Source organism: Protopterus annectens, chromosome 16.part0 (genome assembly GCF_019279795.1).
Source record: "Protopterus annectens isolate FY-2018-M chromosome 16.part0, PAN1.0, whole genome shotgun sequence".
NCBI lineage: Eukaryota > Metazoa > Chordata > Ceratodontiformes > Protopteridae > Protopterus > Protopterus annectens.
In genome coordinates this window covers 28,189,976-28,208,708 of record NC_056750.1, presented here as the reverse complement: position 1 = coordinate 28,208,708, position 18,733 = coordinate 28,189,976, and the positions used below count along the sequence as shown (strand labels likewise).

The window sequence follows — 18,733 nt, the reverse complement described above, 5'->3', positions numbered from 1 at the left end:
TAAAACCTCCTCACACAGGCCTACCTCTAGTTCCCAAATGCTCAGCCTGGCTGAGGATCTCATTTCTTTGATCAGGGGATCCCAACCTCACCCAGACAGGGCCTCACAACCCTCCAGAAGTCTTTACAGACTATTCCTCAGATGATTCAGAAAACTCAAATCCTCCAGAAGGCCCTTATTCTCCATATGAGGATTCTGATGCAGAAGACTCCATTCCTTCTGCCTCTCCTCCTGAGGAATTTTCTTTGGGAAACCTTACATGCTATGAGAGAGCAATTTCAATGGCAGGGCCAGGATTTTTCAGACTCAAGGAAAAGGCTAAGGACCTTTTTACATTTACCACAGCATAGGCCTTTAGCCATTCCTCCAGTACTAACAGTTGTGGATGATGCATTTAATGATGCCTGTTCTGCCCCTGACTCTGACAGATATTACAGGCTCCTATTGCAGATCCTGAAACCATTTCACAGGGCCCCAAAGCTGTAGCAGCTGCCTCTGCCAAAAACCCTCTGAAAGAGAATCTAGAGCATTAGAGATGGGGTAAAAGTTTATACTTCTGCTACTCTTTCGGCTAGGGCCTTAAACTGTCAATTCCACATGATTCAGTATCTGGAATTTTTGTTAGACCAGCTAAATAAAAACTGTCCTCTCCTGAACCTATAGACCGTAAGTCCCTTCTTGGTACATAACACTCAACAGGTCAGTAATCATTCCTTAAAAAAAATGTATGATGCACTGGAGGCTTCCTTTAGATCAGCTATGACTGGAACAGTGATCAGAAGGCATGCATGGTTAAAACCAGACCATGTAAAGTCAAAGCTCCTAGATGCTCCCCATGGGGAAAAAAAGTTTTTTTGGCTCCCCTGCACAGCAAGTGCTAAAGAAGGTGGAAGAAAAAGCAAAATCTGTCCAAACAGTCAAGGATTTCTTACAGGTCCAGCCTCGAGGTTTTTAGAATTGGCCTTCTTGAAGAATTGGTCCTTCCAGACACCTCCAGAGCACAGAGAGGCAGAAATGGCAGAGGTCAATCCAGAGGTACCTACAGAGGACGTCAGTGGCAGCCTAGCAACCAGAGAAGTACTGCCACAGATCCAGCTGCTACCACTTCCACAGGACAGACACAATGACTTGACTCTGATAACAACTGGAAGCACCCTTATTGTCCGTAAACTGGCATTACATTACAGGAGACAAATGGATTTTACAGACAATAGACAAAGGCTACAGGTTTCACTTCCACACTCTTCCAAAGAGAGGAATGCCAAACCTACCACCAAACCAAAAAGGACAAATCAGCCACTTACTAAGGATGAGAGCTATAGAAAAGGTACCGCCTATGGAACAAGGACAAGGATTTTACTCCAGACTTTTCCTGGTACCAAGGAAGGAAAACCAGTGGAGGCCTATTCTCGACCTGTCCGCTCTGAACACATCTCATTGTTCCAAAATTCAAAATGCTGACCCTACAGCAACTTCTTCCCATGCTGGGCAAGGAGTCTTGGCTGGTGACTCTAGATCTCAAGGAGGCATACCTGCTGATTTCTTGCAGGATCAGAGCATTATCAATTCTCAGCATTGCCCTTAAATGCCTGGCATCAGTAATTGCTCATTGCAGGCTTCAGGGAATACAGATTTATCCATACCTGGATGACTGCCTAATACAAGCGGACAAGACGACCAAATTAACAAAAGATTTGGAAAAGGTTATACAACTACTGCAAGCCCTGGGATACACAGTCAACATGAAAAAGTCAAGGCTGGTACCATCCCAAAGGATAACATTCTTGGGTGCAGAACTGGACACTTCAAATCAGATGGCATTTCTCACAGCAGAAAAGCAAAAGCAACTACCACTCTATTTCATGGCATTAACAACACAGAACCAGCTCACAGCATTACATGGCATCCTGCATAATATTGATTCCACATGCCAGGCTGCATATGAGGAAGTTGCAGTGGTACCTAAGGAATATATGGTCTCAACACAAGCACAGTCTAGAAGCCCAGATTCCAATAATTCCATGCCTGAAACAAGAATTCCTGTGGTGGGCTCAGGCCTGTCAGTTGAACAGAGGACTGCGACTATCACCCGGGCACGGGCCTCAGACCTAGGCTGGGGGCACACATGGTGGACGGACACAAGACCAGCTGAATCTACACATAAATCTAAAAGAGATGCTGCAGTGAAAGCGGGCAATTCAGACATTCAGACCTTTCTTCAACAGGGTCATTTGCTGATAAGGACAACACCACAGTCATGTGGTATATCAACAAACAGGGAGCACACACACTCATATCCTCTATGCGGATGGCAATGGACCTGTAGAATGTGGCCCTGAACCTCAACATTCAGCTCCAGGCCATTTTTGTGCCAGAAAAGAAAATATACTAGCAGACACCTTAAGCAGAAAGACATCTTCAAATCCATCACAAAGAAATGGGGACGCACAAGGACATACCACCCACTTGCTTGGAAGGTGGACTCCTATCCTTCAGTTGGGAAAACCTGACAGCATATGCATTCCCACCTCTTCCTTTGATGCACAAAGTGCTACTGAAGATCAAAGAAGATCACCCAAGGATCATCCTGATGCTCCAGACTGGCCGAGGCAGCATTGGTACCTGCTAACACAGAACAACTTCAAGATCCTACATCCAAACTTGAAGACACATAAAACAAAAGATTTATCTCAGAGGGTTAAAGACATTATCCTGGAGGCTCGCAGACCCTCCACAAGGAAGACTTATTCAGCCAAATGGAAAAGATACCTCATTTGGAGTGCAGCAAAGGAGAAAATGTATCATTAGCAAACAAGCAGAACTTTTCCACAATGGCCTGTCTTACTCCTCCATTAAGATTCATGCATCAGCAATTTCAGCAGAATACAACATGGATCCTCCAGTCTTCTCTCATCCTCTACTCAGGCAGTTTCTGAGAGGAATTAAAATGTAAAGCCTCCAAGGAAGCCACCTTTGCCTACATGGGACCTTAACTTTGTGCTGGAAAAGTTAACACTTCAACCAGCAGCAACAGCAGAATTACAGTTCTTATCTTGGAAAACTGCTTTCCTGCTTGCAATCACTTCAGCAAGAAGGGTTTCTGAATTACAGGCATTAATGGCAGTACAGCCCTTCCTTATCTTCCATCAGGATAGAGTGTCCTTGAGAACTAACCCTACTTTTATGCCAAAGGTCGTCTCCAGGGTATCATTAAACCAAGCAATCCACTACAGAACCAAGAACAATGAAAAACTGACCAGCTTCTGGTAGCATATGCAACAGGAATGGAAGGAAAAGCAATTTCAAAACAGACAATCTCAAAATGGATAGGAAATTGCATTAGATTTTGTTACTCTTTTCATGGAAAGACAACTCCAGAAAACATCAGACCTCTCCACAAGGGCTACAGCACTACTACTACAGCTTCTTCAGGGTGGCTACCAAGGACATTTTAGAAGCTGCTACTTGGAGCTCCATTATAATCTACCTTTATACTCCATAATCATCTAGGACTGCAGATGCATCCGTGAAGGACATAGTACAGTTTTGTACCTACCATAAATGTAGATGTCCCCTCCTTCCCCTCTGTGTACCCTAGGGTATTTGCCCATCTTGTAGCTAGCTGGGGAATCTATTATGGTGTATTTGTTTGTATATATGTATATACATGTTTATTTTGTTTTCTCTCTGCTGTTTGGAATCATTTGCATTTATCCAAATTTAGCCTTCCTAGAGGCTGATGCCTTCCACTTCAATTCACAGCAGCTATGGGGGTGAAGGTCGACATCAGCGAGGCCAGACCCAGACTTTGCAGGACAACCCATATGTTAGGACTGCAGATGCATACTGTACTTTTCAGGAGTTCAGACCTGCAACCCTAAGAGCAAGACATGTAGCTTGTGGCCATTCTTTTTCCAATGTCACCTATGAATTTGGATGCCAATTAGTTGGACACCCCATCTAAACAAAAGAAATGAAAGGAGAAGACGGAGATCAAGGAGTCAGAAGACTCCATTAGGCTTCCTAAGTTTGAGGATACCATTATCATGGAGCTGCCTATCCAGCCTCTAGACCTGTGTCCACCATGGCCGAGGCCTGTGGTGAAGCCCCTTTGCAGGACACTGTCATTGGCCTCTAGCAAAATGTCTGCTCACAAACATTGCTTAATTGTCAAGCAAGAGAAAGTTGGTTAACCTTTGCTGATTGTCAAAAATATATCGACATAATTAGAAAGTTTGAACCTTGACCTATCCCCTCAGGGTCCGAAGACCCTGCTTGCTCTTGGGAGCTTTTCTAGGCACAAATACCTGCAAGGTCCTTTCACCATTGGAGAAAGTGAAATCTGGGGGGTCCTTTCAGAGCATGGCAACCAAGGATGAGTGGACTGCCAGATAGGTCATTAGCATCTTAGTTCATATGGCATCAACTATCTTTCTGGTCAAATTAACTAGACATCCAAATGACAAAGTTACAGTGGTTCCTGATGCACATCTGGGACAAGGAATTTCAGACTTAGAGACACTGCACCTAGTGTTACTGTATTTCAGGAAATAATTGAACTAATGGGTCATCCAAATTTACAGAAGCAAAGGTATGCCTTTCAAGCAAACTACTACCAACTGGACTATTACCATGCATGCCTCAGATCTAGCCTGGGAGCCCACACTGTGGGTCTCAAAGTACAGGACACCTTTAATCCAAGAGAAAGCAGAATGCATATAAAACTAAGGGTTTAATCCTAGCAGTCCAGTGTTGTACACTGAATGTCTTCCAGAGTACCAGGGACTCTGAGGATGGTGACAGGCCGTACACACTGATATGATTCAACTTGTATAAGTAGAGGACATGGCAGAAGAAATCCAAGACGAGGTTTTAGGGGACAAAATTTCCAGACTAACACAGATGTTCTTGACAGAAGCTATGCTTCTGATGCCATAGGTGCAGGTACGGCAGGAGTTGTAGCCACTGGTTCCGTACTATATATTCATGTTTGGATCAGGATCCAGCTACTACCAATTGACATCTAGGCATCCTTTGTTTGGACCCTCTTTTAAGGCAATATTTAAAAAAAAAACTGGAGGAAAAGGAGAAAGCAATGGAATATGTAAATCGGGTTTTTGTATTGTGTCTCACACACATACAGCAGGAACTGCCCCAGTGAGCAGTGGCCTTTGTTTATAGAAGATAGTTGAAAGTACACCATTTTAGGTATTTGAAAAGAGAGAGTCTTACAGAAGACGTAGAGGCAGGAGAGAGAGAGGAAAGACCCTCCCTCGTAAGAAGGATAATACTGACTACATGGACATAAAACCAACTTCTCCTTCCACTCTGCACTCACTAATATTCACCTTCAGGGACTATTTTTTCAGGTCCATTTCCAGAGGGAGCCAACAAAGCCTACTGCTTAGAATGACTCATCTCTTTAAATGGAAAATATTCTTCCCTCTGGTGTCCAATCTAAGGCAGGACATTGCTCGAATAGTCAGAGTCTATGGTTTTCAAATACCAAACATAACTTTTGTGGTTTAATTTCTCCAGATGTTTAGGAAACTTTAAGTAGTATAAAATCAGTTTTTCTTCAGTTTTTGTTTTGCACAAGTACTGTTCTTAAGCACCCACAATGTATCCAGAATTGCTTCTTTTTATAGGTCATATGGGCTTAGCTGTATTGCTAACATATTTAAGCATGCTTGGAAGTATTGTTTATAGCCCAGTTGTTCCTTCTACAACTAAAGATGTCAGTTTTTTATTTTATTTTACATTTGTTTACCGGGAAATTCTGACTGGACTAGGTGCATTTTCAGCGGAGGCCCGTATAGAAAAGCTCCAGATTGGTTATCAATAGTAATATATTTTGTACAGAGGTGTAAAAGCAAACAAGGTACATTATACATCAAACAATCAGATATTCACATTGAACTATAGAGGCAGTCAAAACACTTAACAGCAATTAGAGAAGTTACAAATAGTAAGGATTAGGAGGTACATTCAGCCTGGAAAACTAGCTTTTAGAGTTGTTGTACTGTAGAGCATTATGGTGAGTAGCTTGATAGTTGTTCATAGGTAAGTAGGGGAGGGGATAGAAGAGCTTAAGTTAAGTAATATATGGACAAGCCAGGTATTCATCAGATGTGATTTGAGAGTGTTTTTGAAGTGTGAAGTGGATGAGGCTGAGATCAGTGAAGGGTGAAGGCTATTCCAATGTCTAGCCACGGTATGGGAGTATAGTGATTTTCCTGCAGTATTGTTTGCGTTAGTGATACAGAGGAGAGATTTGTCACTGGAGCGGAGAGGGCGAGTTGCTGTGTAGTGAGTAAGTAGTTGAGTTAATGATGGGGTTTTATCAGGGTATTTAAGGATATTGTAGGCAGTGATTAGCTGGTGATAGTTAGGTAGTTGGGGTAGTTCTAGCCATTGTAGGTCCCTTAGAGATAGACAGTGATGTGTTCTGAAGGTGGAGGTTTTAGCAAACTTGGCGATCTTATTGTAACATGACTCGAGTTTGTCAATGTCAATTTTTCTGATGTTGGTGAAAATTGGTGCTGCATACATTAGTATAGACAATAGGTGAGTCTGGGCTAGGGTGACTCTTGCTTGATCTGAGAGGAAGTTTTTGTGCCTGTATAGGGTACCCATTTTTTTTGTGAAATTTTTTGATGGTTTGGGAGATGTGAATATCAAAGTGAATGTTATTGTCAATTTCAATGCCAAGATGTTTGGTATGGATAGAAGGGGAAATGGTAGTGCCATTTTTAGAGGTGATGGTAAAGGAAAGAGGAGTAGTCTTTGATTTGTTGAGGTAATAACTTGGCCTTATTGGGGTTTAGGATGAGTTTCGATATCAGAGATCCATTTTTCTACAGAGTTAAAGGTTTCCTGGGTGAGTTGCAGAATGGAAGGAGATGGGGCTGTGCAGATCAAAGTTGAATCATCTGCATATTGAATCAGTGTGGTATGTTGGGTTGAGCTGTGTAGATTATTGGTGAAGATAGAAAAGAGAAGTGGGCCCAGTATCAAGCCTTGCAGCACTCCTATGGTAGTTGGAAGTTGAGGGGATAGTACACATTGCCATTGGACAGATTGTTGTCTTTCAGATAGGTAGCTTCTGAACCAGGCTATAGTAGATGGGGCAAAGGATAGGGAGACTAGGGAATCTAGTAGAATGATGTGTGAGACCATGTCAAATGCTTTGGATAGATCTATGAAAATGGCAGATGTAAAGTTATTGTTGTTCCTGTGTAGGTTAAGTAGATTAGTAAGAGAGAGAAGAGCCATAGTTGTTCTGTGATGGGGGCGGAAGCCATGTTATGTGGTGGAAAGGAGTTGTGTGTGTGTTCAGAAATTCCATGATTTGATGGTGTATACACTTCTCTCGTAGTTTAGACAGGGGGGATAGAATGACAATGGGTCAGTAATTTGAGAAGTTATAAGAGTTACCACCTTTATGAAGAGGAATAATATATGAAACCTTCCAGTGTCATGGGATATGAGATTCCTGTATGGAGCGTTTAATGAGGATGGAAACGGGATACAATAGAGTCAGCAGCCATTTTTAGGAAGCTAGCCGGTAAGTTATCGGCTGCAAGAGTGGGGATTTCAGTTTTAGAGGGAGTTTTTTAATTGTGGAGGTGGGGACTGTTTATAGAGTAAAGGGGGGGAATGTTTTCTAGACGATTGGCTGGGGTGTGTGAGGGGCTATTTTTGAATAGTTCTATAATGCTAGGATGGATTTTGTGAAGTGGTGGTTAAATTGAGTTGCTATGTCCAATAGTGTTATTGGTGGAGTTAGGAGCTGGAGTAGTAGTTTTGCCTAGTTTTAGTAAGGAATTGATTGACTGCCAAACTTTTTGTGCATTTTTTGAATATTTGCTTTGGACTCCTAGGAAGTAGTTCTGTTTATCAAGTTTGCTTTGTTCCTTGACCTAATTTCTAAGGTGTTGGTAGTTTTGTTTGGAATGGGTGGTGTTTTCCATCTTTCAGATTTTCCAGGCTCTTATCTCTGGATTTTAATAGGGCTCTAGTTTCTCTACTTAACCATGGCGCATAGTTGACTTTCACTCTAATGTTTCTAGCAGGGACGAGCCTGTTAAGGACATTGGTAAAAGTGCTATTAAAGTAGTCAACTGCCTTTTCTAATCTGAGAGTTTTTAGTGGCTCACAGTTACATTGGCTTAGAACAGTGTTAAGGTCATAAGGGTTTAGGTTTCGGTCATCTCATATTAGTGTGTGAACTATGGGCTTGGGTAGGTTACTGTGCTTGCGTAGCAGGAATGTAAGGAGGTGGTCACTGAGACCATCTGGTAGACAGCCTGTCTGGTAGTTTTGTTTGTGGCAGTTGACCAGTACCCAATCCAGAATGGATTGTTTTGTGATCTTTCATCTGTTCTAGTGGGTTCTTGAATGAGTTGAGAGAACCCATACAGGTTAATGTGGTTAAAGGGGTTATTGGAGTTGCAGGTTAACCAATCAGTATTTACGTCCCTTAATAGGATAGTTTCTTGTGGTAATTTATCTCTTGTCCACTGTAAGATATCTTCAATTATGGGAGAGTTATTTCCTGGAGGTATGTAGCAGCAGATAATGTTGATTATTTTTTTTGTTTTTTTTTAAGTACAATGTTGAAATTAGGGTTTTGGCATTATTAAATGTAGGTAGTGGGGTTTGAAGGGGTTGGAGGTTGAGTGTATTTTTAAAGAAAATGGCTACCCTTCCTCCTCTCCTACCTACTCTATCAAGTATCAGGATGTTATAGCCTGGTGGAAGGAATTCTTCCTTTTGGATGCTAGGTTTTAGCCATGTCTCTGTGATGGTCAGTATGTTGGGAGCATAGTGGGTTATAAATACATGTAGATATCAGGTACCTTGTTAGCAATACTTCTGTTGATATTAAGAATTAATAGGTCAAATGTCTGTTTGGTTTTGAGTGGACCTGGGTTTGAGTGTATGTCACCAGAGATAAATAGTCTCTTTATGGTTGATAGTAGGTGTTTGGTTATGTGTGCTATTTCTATGCTGGATCTTTGTGAGGTTCTTTTAGTGTTGTATCTTGGTATGTAAATACTATGTTTATATATTGTAGTATTGAAATTTAGAATTATAGGGCTGATGGAGAAGTTTAAGTGTTTTTTTTTGTGAGTGTGGTAGTATGTGTTGTGTGGAATGTGGTGTTGTGTAGAGGTAGGTTAGTTTGTATAGATGTTATGTAGGCTAATGATGTGAGGGCTAATGAGAGAGATGCTAGTGTGATTTGTTTGCTGTATGGTAGTGGTGGTAGGGTGATGGCTGTAAGGTGTTTGAGTTGATGAGGTGAGTGTGGGGGTGTTGCTGGAGTTGATGAGGTGAGTGTGGGGGTGTGGCTAGAGGGTATGATGTTGGGTAGGTGATTGGTGTAGGTAGTGGTCAGGTGTTGAGAGGTTAGAATAAATGTAGGTATAGTGGGGGTGGGTGGAGAATGGGGGCAGGGTAGGGGAGTGACCCAAGCGAAGCGAGGCCCTACCAGACTGTGAGATTGCAGAGACAGTCAGTTTGTTTATTTCAGGGTAGGTAATGGCCAAGAATTATCTATACTTATTTCTTTGCAACTTCCTTTGAAATTTAGCTACAGGATTAGTTGGGGGGGGGGGCTTAATATGACACTGCCATTGCTGGGGATCCCTGAGTGGTACTTTACAGATGTGGCAACCTAGAATGTAAAACAGAAAACATTAGGAGAGCAAAATTAACCTTGTTTCCTTGCAGTTTCAGTAAGCCTTTTACATTAAATGACACTTTAACTGCTTAGATTGCAGTAAGTTGCAAGTGGCAGTCTCCTCTGCCTTGAGAGGCTTTGAGTGGGATGGGCTGGGCTAGGAGGAGAAGAGAGTAAAGTAATCCTTGTTTCCTTGCAGTTTCAGTAAGTGTTTTATATTAAATTACACTTTAACTGCTTAGATTGCAGTAAGTTGCAAGTGGCAGTCTCCTCTGCGTTGCAAGGCTTTCAATGGGATGGGCTGGGTTGGGCTAGGAGGAGAGAGTAAAGTAATCCGCAACCAGCGGGTTCGGTGAGCACCACAAGTATGTCATGGAGTACTTCTCTAGATTCAAAGTAAACTTTATTGTCATTTAGGACTACACTTCTGTAGACCTAAATGAAATTATGAGTATCAGCTCACCATGAGAGTACAGAGAAAGTATAGGATACAACAAATACAACATTAAGACATATCAAGTAAAGGAATTAGAGATTGACTGTGTCCCAAGAACATAAAAAAAGCATAACCCCCCCTTATCTAGTCATATAAATATAGTACAGTAGCAGCATGACGAGTAGGATTGGTTATTGCACATGAACTGAAATTATCACTCTTTGCGTATTATTACATAAAGTGAGTAACAGGCAATTGGACTTGAATGTAAGTATATAATTAAGTCAATAAATAAATATTGCATATTCCAAACAGAACACTGTTAACAAGTTAATGTGTGGTGGAGTCACTAGGGCTGGTGTCCGAGTTAATGAGTCTCATTACCATTGGGTAGAAGCTGTTAATGAATTTGGAGGTCCTATAGTGCGGTACCTCCTGCCAGATGACAGTTGAGTGAACCAGCCATGTGCAGGGTTCGAGGAGTCATTAAGTATTTTGTGGGCTCTTTCAAGGCTCCTTGCTGTGAATAACTGTTGGATTGATGGTAGACTGGTGCCCATGATTTTCTCAGCAATTTTCACCACTCTCTGCAGCTTCTTCTTTTCAGCTACTGTACAGTTCACAAACCAAACAGTGAAGTTACAGGTGAGAATGCTCTCAATAGCTCCTCTGTAGAAGGTGGAGAGAACAGTAAGTGGGAGCTTTTCTCTTTTGAGCCTTCTCAGAAAGTGGAGACATTGATGAGCCTTTTTGACCAACTCACCAGTATTCACAGTCCAAAATGTACACTCCTAGAAATTTTGTAGTTTTAACCCTTTCCCACCTCTTCACTGTTACTGTCAAGCGGTAAGTGGGCAGTTGACCCTTTCCTGAAGTCAGTGATGATTTCCTTTGTTTTATGGACATTTAGGTCTATGTTGTTTCTCACACACCAGTTGATCAGAGAGTTGACCTTGTCTCTGTACGCTCTTTCACCCTCTCCTTTGATGAGTCCCACATGTCGTGGTGTCATCTACAAACTTGATGATGTGATTGGAGCTGTGCTTTACCGAACAGTCGTGGGTAGGGATGGTAAACAGCAGCTGGCTGAGTGCACATCCCTGAGGAACACCGGTATTGAGAATTATGGACCCTGAGATGTTATTTTCTACACATGTCCTCTGTGGTTTGTTGATCAAGAAGTTTAAGATCCAGTTACAAAGGTGCTTGTTAATTACGAGGTTGATTAGCTTGTCGACAAGTTGCATTGGAACCACAGTATTAAATGCTGAACTAACATCTATGAACGACAGTCTGACATAGTTGTTTCCCTCTAGATGGTCAAGTGAGATGTATAAATGCCACTGATATGGTATTAGCAGTGGACCGTTTGCCTGATGAGCGAATTGCAGAGGATCAAAGGTTAATGTTAGAATTACTAACAGGTGCTTTTTAACAATCCTCTCAAAACATTTCATGACGTTAGTAGCAATGTAGTCATTCAGGCAAGAGGGATTGGCTTTTTTGGGAAGACGGATGATATTTGTTACCTTGAAGCAAGAAGGTACTTTTTTCTAGGACAAGGGAGGTGTTGAAAATATCTGTCATAATTGAGCATTTTTGATCTGCACACCCTTTTAGTACTTTGCCCAGTATATTGTCTGGGTCCTTCGTTACGGCCTCACGTTTTCTCCCTGGAAACATCCCTGACTTGGTAATGTCCTTCCTTACAGCCTCACGTGTTTTCGCCCTGGAAACATCCCTGACTTGGTAACGTCCTTCCTTACAGCCTCAGATGTTTTCTCCCTGGAAACATCCCTGACTTGGTAACGTCCTTCATTACAGTCTGTCATGTTTTCTCCTTTGAAACATCCCTGAGTTGGTAATGTCCTTCGTTGCAGCCTCACATGTTTTCTCCCTGGAAACATCCCTGACTTGGTAATGTACTTCCTTACAGCCTCACATGTTTTCTCCCTGGAAGCAATCCCTGGCTTGGTAAAGTCCTTCCTTACAGCCTCACATGTTTTCTCCCTGGAAACATCCCTGACTTGGTAACGTCCTTCGTTACAGCCTCACATGTTTTCTCCCTGGAAACATTCCTGTCTTGGTGATGTCCTTCGTTATGGCCTCACATGTTTTCTCCCAGAGCATGGAACGCATTATCATGGAACTTATAAACAAAGACATTGGCAACCTTCAAACACTGGACCCCACCCAGTTTGGGTTTGTGAAGGGCCGATCTTGTCTCCTGAATCTGATTGACTTCTTTGAATCAGTCTCCAGAGCTGTGGACGAGGGTAAGGTAGTCCACACAGCCTGTCTGGACCTCGCCAAGGCCTTCGACACCATCCCCCACTCTGGAATCATAGATAAACTAACTAAGCTGGGCATAAATCCCTACGTCACTTGATGGGCTGCCAACTGGCTTACTAACAGAACCCAGACTGTAAAAGTAGCCGACTCCAAATCCAGCTCCAGACAAGTGACAAGTGGAGTACCTCAGGGTTCAGTCCTGGGACTACTCTTGTTTGGCATCTACTTCTCTGAAGTACAGGCCAACACTAAGGGACTCTGGCTAACAAAGTTTGCAGATGACTGCAAACTGGGAGCCATTATTGAATCCCCAAATGATGTGGATATTCTACAGAAAGCCCTTACAGAAACAGATGCCTGGTGCCAGAGCCATGGGCTCAAGCATAATGCCAAGAAATGTATAGTTATCCCCTTTGGAAAAATCATGTACCCATGAAGTATCACATAGGTGGCAAGACGCTAAACATCAAAAGTGTGATGAGAGACTTAGGGACACAGGTGGACAGTGGTCTCACTTTCGATAACCACATCGCCACAACAGTCAGGAAATCCTTCTATGTGGCACACCTTATCACTAAGGGCTTTTCATCCAGAAAAAAGGAGGTCATTGTCCCACTGTACTCATCCCTCATTAGACCCATTATAGAGTATAATGCCCTGTTTGGTATGTACCTCACAAGACATCTGCAACAGCTGGAAAGGCCACAGAAATACCTCACTAAAAGAATAACAGGCCTAAAGCAGATGCCATATGCTGACCATCTAAAAAAACTCCAGCTATACTCTGTGGCATATTGTCTACTCAGAGGCGATCTCTGCTTAACATACAAGACCATGTCAAACCCTGAGCTGTTGGACATGCTCCACTTAAAAAAATCATAATCCCTCAGAGCCACACGCTCCAGGGATCTAAACCTTGTCATCACAATGAGCAAAACATGCTGGAGCGGTAGGTTCCTGATCCAGAGACTCCCATACTCTGGAATAGACTGTCCATACATGTCAACCAGAGCGCCTCATTGGCCCTCTTCAAAAGGAACCTTGATGATTGAGTGGGAGATAGGAAATTCACCCCGGGGATCATGTCAGTCACCCTGCTAGACAGGGGCCCAGAGAAGTAAATATTGTGGGAAGAAATATCCAGGGAATTGTTATGGCTAGGCTTGCATAGGCCCTAGGGCCGATAGCCTAATACCAACCTATGAACATCCCTGACTTGGTGATGTCATTCATTACAGCTTCACATGATTTCTCCCTGGAAACATCCCTGACTTGGTAACGTCCTTCCTTACAGCCTCACATCTTTTCTCCCTGGAAACATCCCTGACTTGGTAACGTCCTTTGTTACGGCCTCACATGTTTTCTCCCTGGAAAAATCCCTGACTTGGTAACGTCCTTCGTTACTGCCTCACATGTTTTCTCCCTGGAAACATCCCTGACTTGGTGATGTCCTTCGTTAAGGCCTCACGTGGTTTCTTCCTGGAAACATCCTTGACTTGGTGACGTCCTTTGTTACGGCCACACATGGCTTCTTCCTGGAAACATCTCTGACTTGGTGACGTAGTTCGTTATGGCCTCACATGTTTTCTCCCTGGAAACATCCTGACTTGGTGATGACATCCTTCATTACAGCCTCACATGTTTTCTCCCTGGAAACATCCCTGACTTGGTGATGTCCTTCATTACAGCCTCACATTTTCTCCCTGGAAACATCCCTGACTTGGTAATGTCCTTCGTTACAGCCTCACATGTTTTCTGCCTGGAAACATCCCTGACTTGGTAATGTCCTTCACTACAGCCTCACATATTTTCTGTAAACTGGGAAAAGTCCTCTCTGAATGAAACCCAAAGGGTTGCCATAATCTGGTCATATTTCAGGTGCTTATAAGTTTTGGTCATCTGGGATGACCAAATGTTATGACCTTTGCACTGTGTAAGGATGCAGTTAATGGTTTAATCTCTGACCTCTTTTTTTTTTGCATTCTGGAATTTATGCCAACCATGGCTGTCAGTTTGGTGTTAACATGCTAGATTAGGCAGTGAGATGCTATTTAATTTGGTGAATATTCACTCATGGATTGGCTTGTATGATATCCATTTGCTGAGCCTTGGGAGTAGTGGGTTTTCCCACTGTCGTTGGTATAGATTTTCTGTCCATTCATTGACACAAGGAAGAGAAATTCTTGACCTGTTTAGTGTTGTATCTCTTAGGATGGTAGCAATTGGATGCACCCAGTGTGGTGATCTGCAGGAGGATCCCCTTATGAAGTCTCAGGCTGTTTCTAGAGAACCATGGAAAGAAAAAGAAAGTGAAAGACTGCCATCTCTTCTCTTTGAGATTGTCTAACCATGGGATATCCTCATAGTACCTGCATGCCATAGGTCTCTTTTTACTAATAAGAAGTCAAGTTCATGCCTCTTCTCTGTTTTAGGGTACAGCAAGGGGCACATGAGAGTTTTGCCTTCAGAAACCACTTTGAACGTTGCACCCCAAGATGCAAACATCACCCTTCCAGTGGTCAGGAACATTCCTGTTAAGATCCCCTGTAGAAGTTTGGTTATTGTCCTTGGGGCTGAATGTTCCTCTTTCCATCCCCCCTACCCAAGACCAGTAGGGCTTGGTGGCACAGAATGAGTAGTGTCCAGTGGGGCCTTCTGCATGAAGGCTAGACACTTGTCTGGAGAGACATGGTCTTGGAGATGCAGAATGCTCTGGTGGCATTACCAAGCCCGGTATATGTCTGTCCTAAACTCAAGCCACCCTGTAACATGTTAAGCCCACCCAGCAATTAGTCAAGTCTAGGAGAAAATCTTCCTCACCCTCTGTGCCATGGCAAGGGGAATGTGTGAACCCAGGTATCTTTATTTGTGAGAGAGATTAAAGACAGCATTTCTGTGTCTACAAGTGCTTCAAGTTCTGGATGGGTTTTGGGCATGGGTTTAAGCTGTCTTATTCTATACAGGGCAGCTGTTTCATGGCGCAGTGATTGTAAAGCTAGTGAGATGCACAAGCTTCGACAATGGAAGCCGCACTTCATCAGATGCTAAAAAACTGACTAAAAAGTAACAGGGCATTTAATTAGTCTTCATATGATAGAAGCCAGCCAGTAGAACTCAACAACAAAAGAGAAGAACAAGCAAAGGGAAAGAGAACAAAATAATTTACTCCTGTCCAAAACCCACTGTCAGATCAAGGAGGAGAATTGACATCATTGTACTTGGTTACTAACATATCAAAATATGCTATGACTGCCCACTTAAATGCAGCAGTACATTTGTACCCAGTAGCTATCCATGGACAGCTGCATTTTATGCCTTATGTCAACAACACTTTTATAAACTTTGTTTGCATCCTGACTGTTACAGAGAAATAAGCTCTAAATTATTAGAGCTCAAATACTGGTTTTGTCATAAAGCCAGCTGTCAAAGATGGGGCAGTGGTGATTTTGGATAGACAAGAATATTTCACCTCTGTGGGCAGTCTGCTGAATGATAAGTTTACTTTTAGACTAATTACATGAGTATGTGTTGCGAGAGAAAGCGACTAGTAATGTGAGTTAAACGAGTTTGTAGAGCGACTTGACAACTGTGGTCTTTGACTGCCTTTATATGCACCCCCCTGTTGTTACATTTAAATATGAGCTGGCATGACTCGCAAAATGGCCCATCCTTTGCCTATGATACATGTAGGATCCATCAGTCACTACATTACAGGACCTTTGCCATTGTACATAGAACATGTATTGAATGCTTATATTAAACATGGTGGTAGAAGGCTGTATACATCCTACTGGAGAGTTTACCCCAGATATTATGAACAGTGCTATAACAATCTCCCACAATTACTGATTGGTATGTTACTGCTGTTTCATTATAAGAATATATCTTCTCTGGCTGTGTGGTTCAGAGAGATTTAGCCCTGACTGTATCTCAGATTACCAAGATTTGTGATGACTTTGGCACTATGTGAGACAGGTGAGGAGCAAGAGGAATGAAGGGAAGTGGCCCACTCATCTCTTCCAAGTGGAGGGAGGGATTATAGGCATTTATCAAACAAACAAAATGACACAGTTTCTTTGGAGACTGGGGAGACTGTCACAGGCATTTGAAGATGAGAGGGCAGGACTACTGCAGGTAACATTGTTTGTTGAAGTGAGGGATTACAAAAGTGGACATCTCATTGCATGTCCTTTTCCTTCACATAAGCTCTGTGTTCCTAGGGGATGTAGGGCTCAAGGTAAAAAAACAAGAACCATGTTTGATGACCGCCTAAATGATAGACCCTCCTGGTCAAACCTCTTCATGGTAATGGAGAATGAATTGGCTGATTCGCTGGGAGGGGGCTAATGACCAGCTGGCACTGTTAGCAAAAACTATAATAAAATAAAATTAAATCAAATGAGTGGATCTTCAAAATAGAGAGAGAACTTTCCTTAACAATATAAATACCCACCCACTGTCCTCATTTTGATCTGGGTAATAATTTGGCTTACTAGAGAAACGTGCTGAACTGTTGCATGCCAGATCTATGACTTGTGTATAGTTATGCTTACAGTGCTAACAGGTAGTGTATTCACTTGTTTGCTAGGTTACACTGAGAGTTTGTTATGAAGCTAAGATGGTGTCCAACCACACTGCTTTTTTTCTCTTTTGCATGTGTTTTTGTGGATCTTATGCAAAGTTCAGTGGTTTGGAAATAGACTCAGGCAAGTATTGACTTACAGTGCTAAGTATTCCCTTACTAAAAAACTGGCAAGGTCACAGTAGTATGGGTTAGCTAAATTGTAAATAGAATGAGTACTGCTACGGATGTTGTTCTTTGAAGATCACCTTAGAGTGACTGCACATACACACACAACTGTACTTTCTGTACTGTTTTGGCACTTGTAGACTTCAGCCACTTCGGTTGTAGTGCTACATATCCTCAGGTGTACATCTTGGTCGTAGCATGGTATGCTGTTGTCTCACATGGAAACAAACATATTTCATCATTTTTGATTGTTGTCTTTCTTAGTTTTATCATTTGTGCTAAAAAGTTTTATCATTTGTGCTAAAACGTGCATGCTACTAAAAGATTAATAAGCTCCATTTCCAGTTAATCATAAGTTTATCTTTGTTTTTGCAGTAGAACAATATAAGTTGATGTTTTTGTTGAATAAAACTTGGGAAATAGATTTTGGAGTTTGTTTGGTTAGCATTCTAGAACAGATTTTGTTTTTTAATTTTTCAGGCACTACAGTTATCGCTGTGATTTTGTTGTCTTTTTAAAATTTAGAACGGCTACAACAGAGACCAAGAAAAGGCCATTAACGTTGCAGTGGCTATGGTGAGACAGCATACAGCAGTTCCTAAAATCTGCCTGATACATGGTCCTCCTGGGACTGGCAAATCAAAAACAATTGTAGGCCTCCTGTTTCGCATTTTAATTGAGGTATGTTAAGACCAGGCGTTTCTTTTGTATTGCACTGTGTAACTGATGACCAGAGACATTTTGTGGTCTGGTTCCTGCAGGAAATTAAGAGTTTAGTTTAATGATTATTGGCTTATGAGTAGCCTGTAGCAGTGCAGCTGTGTACCTAGCAGTAACAATGTTGTTATTTCTGTACTGTTTTTATAATGGGGGTAAACAAGTGACACAAACTGTCTTCAGGAAATGTTAAAAAGGTGCTAATCTAATTCTTATTTTCTTTCTTTTTATGGATGGAGGTCAAAACAGCTGCAGTTTTGATGTCCTTCAAGAATGCAACTGCAGTCATAACATATGGGTTGTCCTGCCTCAGGCAGCCCTCGGTCGGCCGAATTCCAAAGTCTGGGTCTGGCGTTGGCTGGTGTCGCCTCCTCTCCGAAATCACAACGGCTGGAGTATAAAGGCATCAGCCGACACCATCTTCTTCAGTCTTTCTTGCCGCGCGGTGCCCGAAGCAGAAGCAGTTCGCAAGTGCCTATCGGTCAGCTCCTGTGTTTTCAGTACCGAAGTCATCTAAAAGCTAAGTACCCGTTAGAACATTTTTCTTGCCTCAGCCGATGTCAGAACAAATTGAGAAAGTTAATAATTGTTTGTCTTGTGGTAAACAAATACCTCATAAGGACTTCATTCTTACTGTCTTCCTTGCCTGGGCCCAGACCACGACGTCTCGGCCTGTGCTGCCTGTGCTTGCTTTAATAAGCGCACTCTCAGGCGCCGGGCAGAATTTGCTGAAGACTTTTTTGGCGAATCCTTTGCGTATATCATGCCGTCGGATCAACCGACAGCTCAATCTTCCAAAAAACGGAAGGACCGGGACCGGCATCCTCTGCCCGCATCCTCTACCGATACT

The 18,733-nt window shown here is 42.4% G+C and overlaps 1 protein-coding gene across 6 annotated transcripts in view; it reads left to right on the top strand.

Moving 5' to 3' along the window:
- The window catches only part of SETX (senataxin), a 2,451,437-nt gene that overhangs the window by 1,453,469 nt on the left and 979,235 nt on the right, over positions 1-18,733 (top strand). For all 6 annotated transcript variants that reach the window (XM_044058409.1, XM_044058411.1, XM_044058407.1 and 3 more), the window contains one exon: positions 17,692-17,847. In XM_044058409.1, coding sequence (XP_043914344.1) covers positions 17,692-17,847 — 156 coding nt within the window. The remainder of the gene's footprint in view (positions 1-17,691; positions 17,848-18,733) is intronic.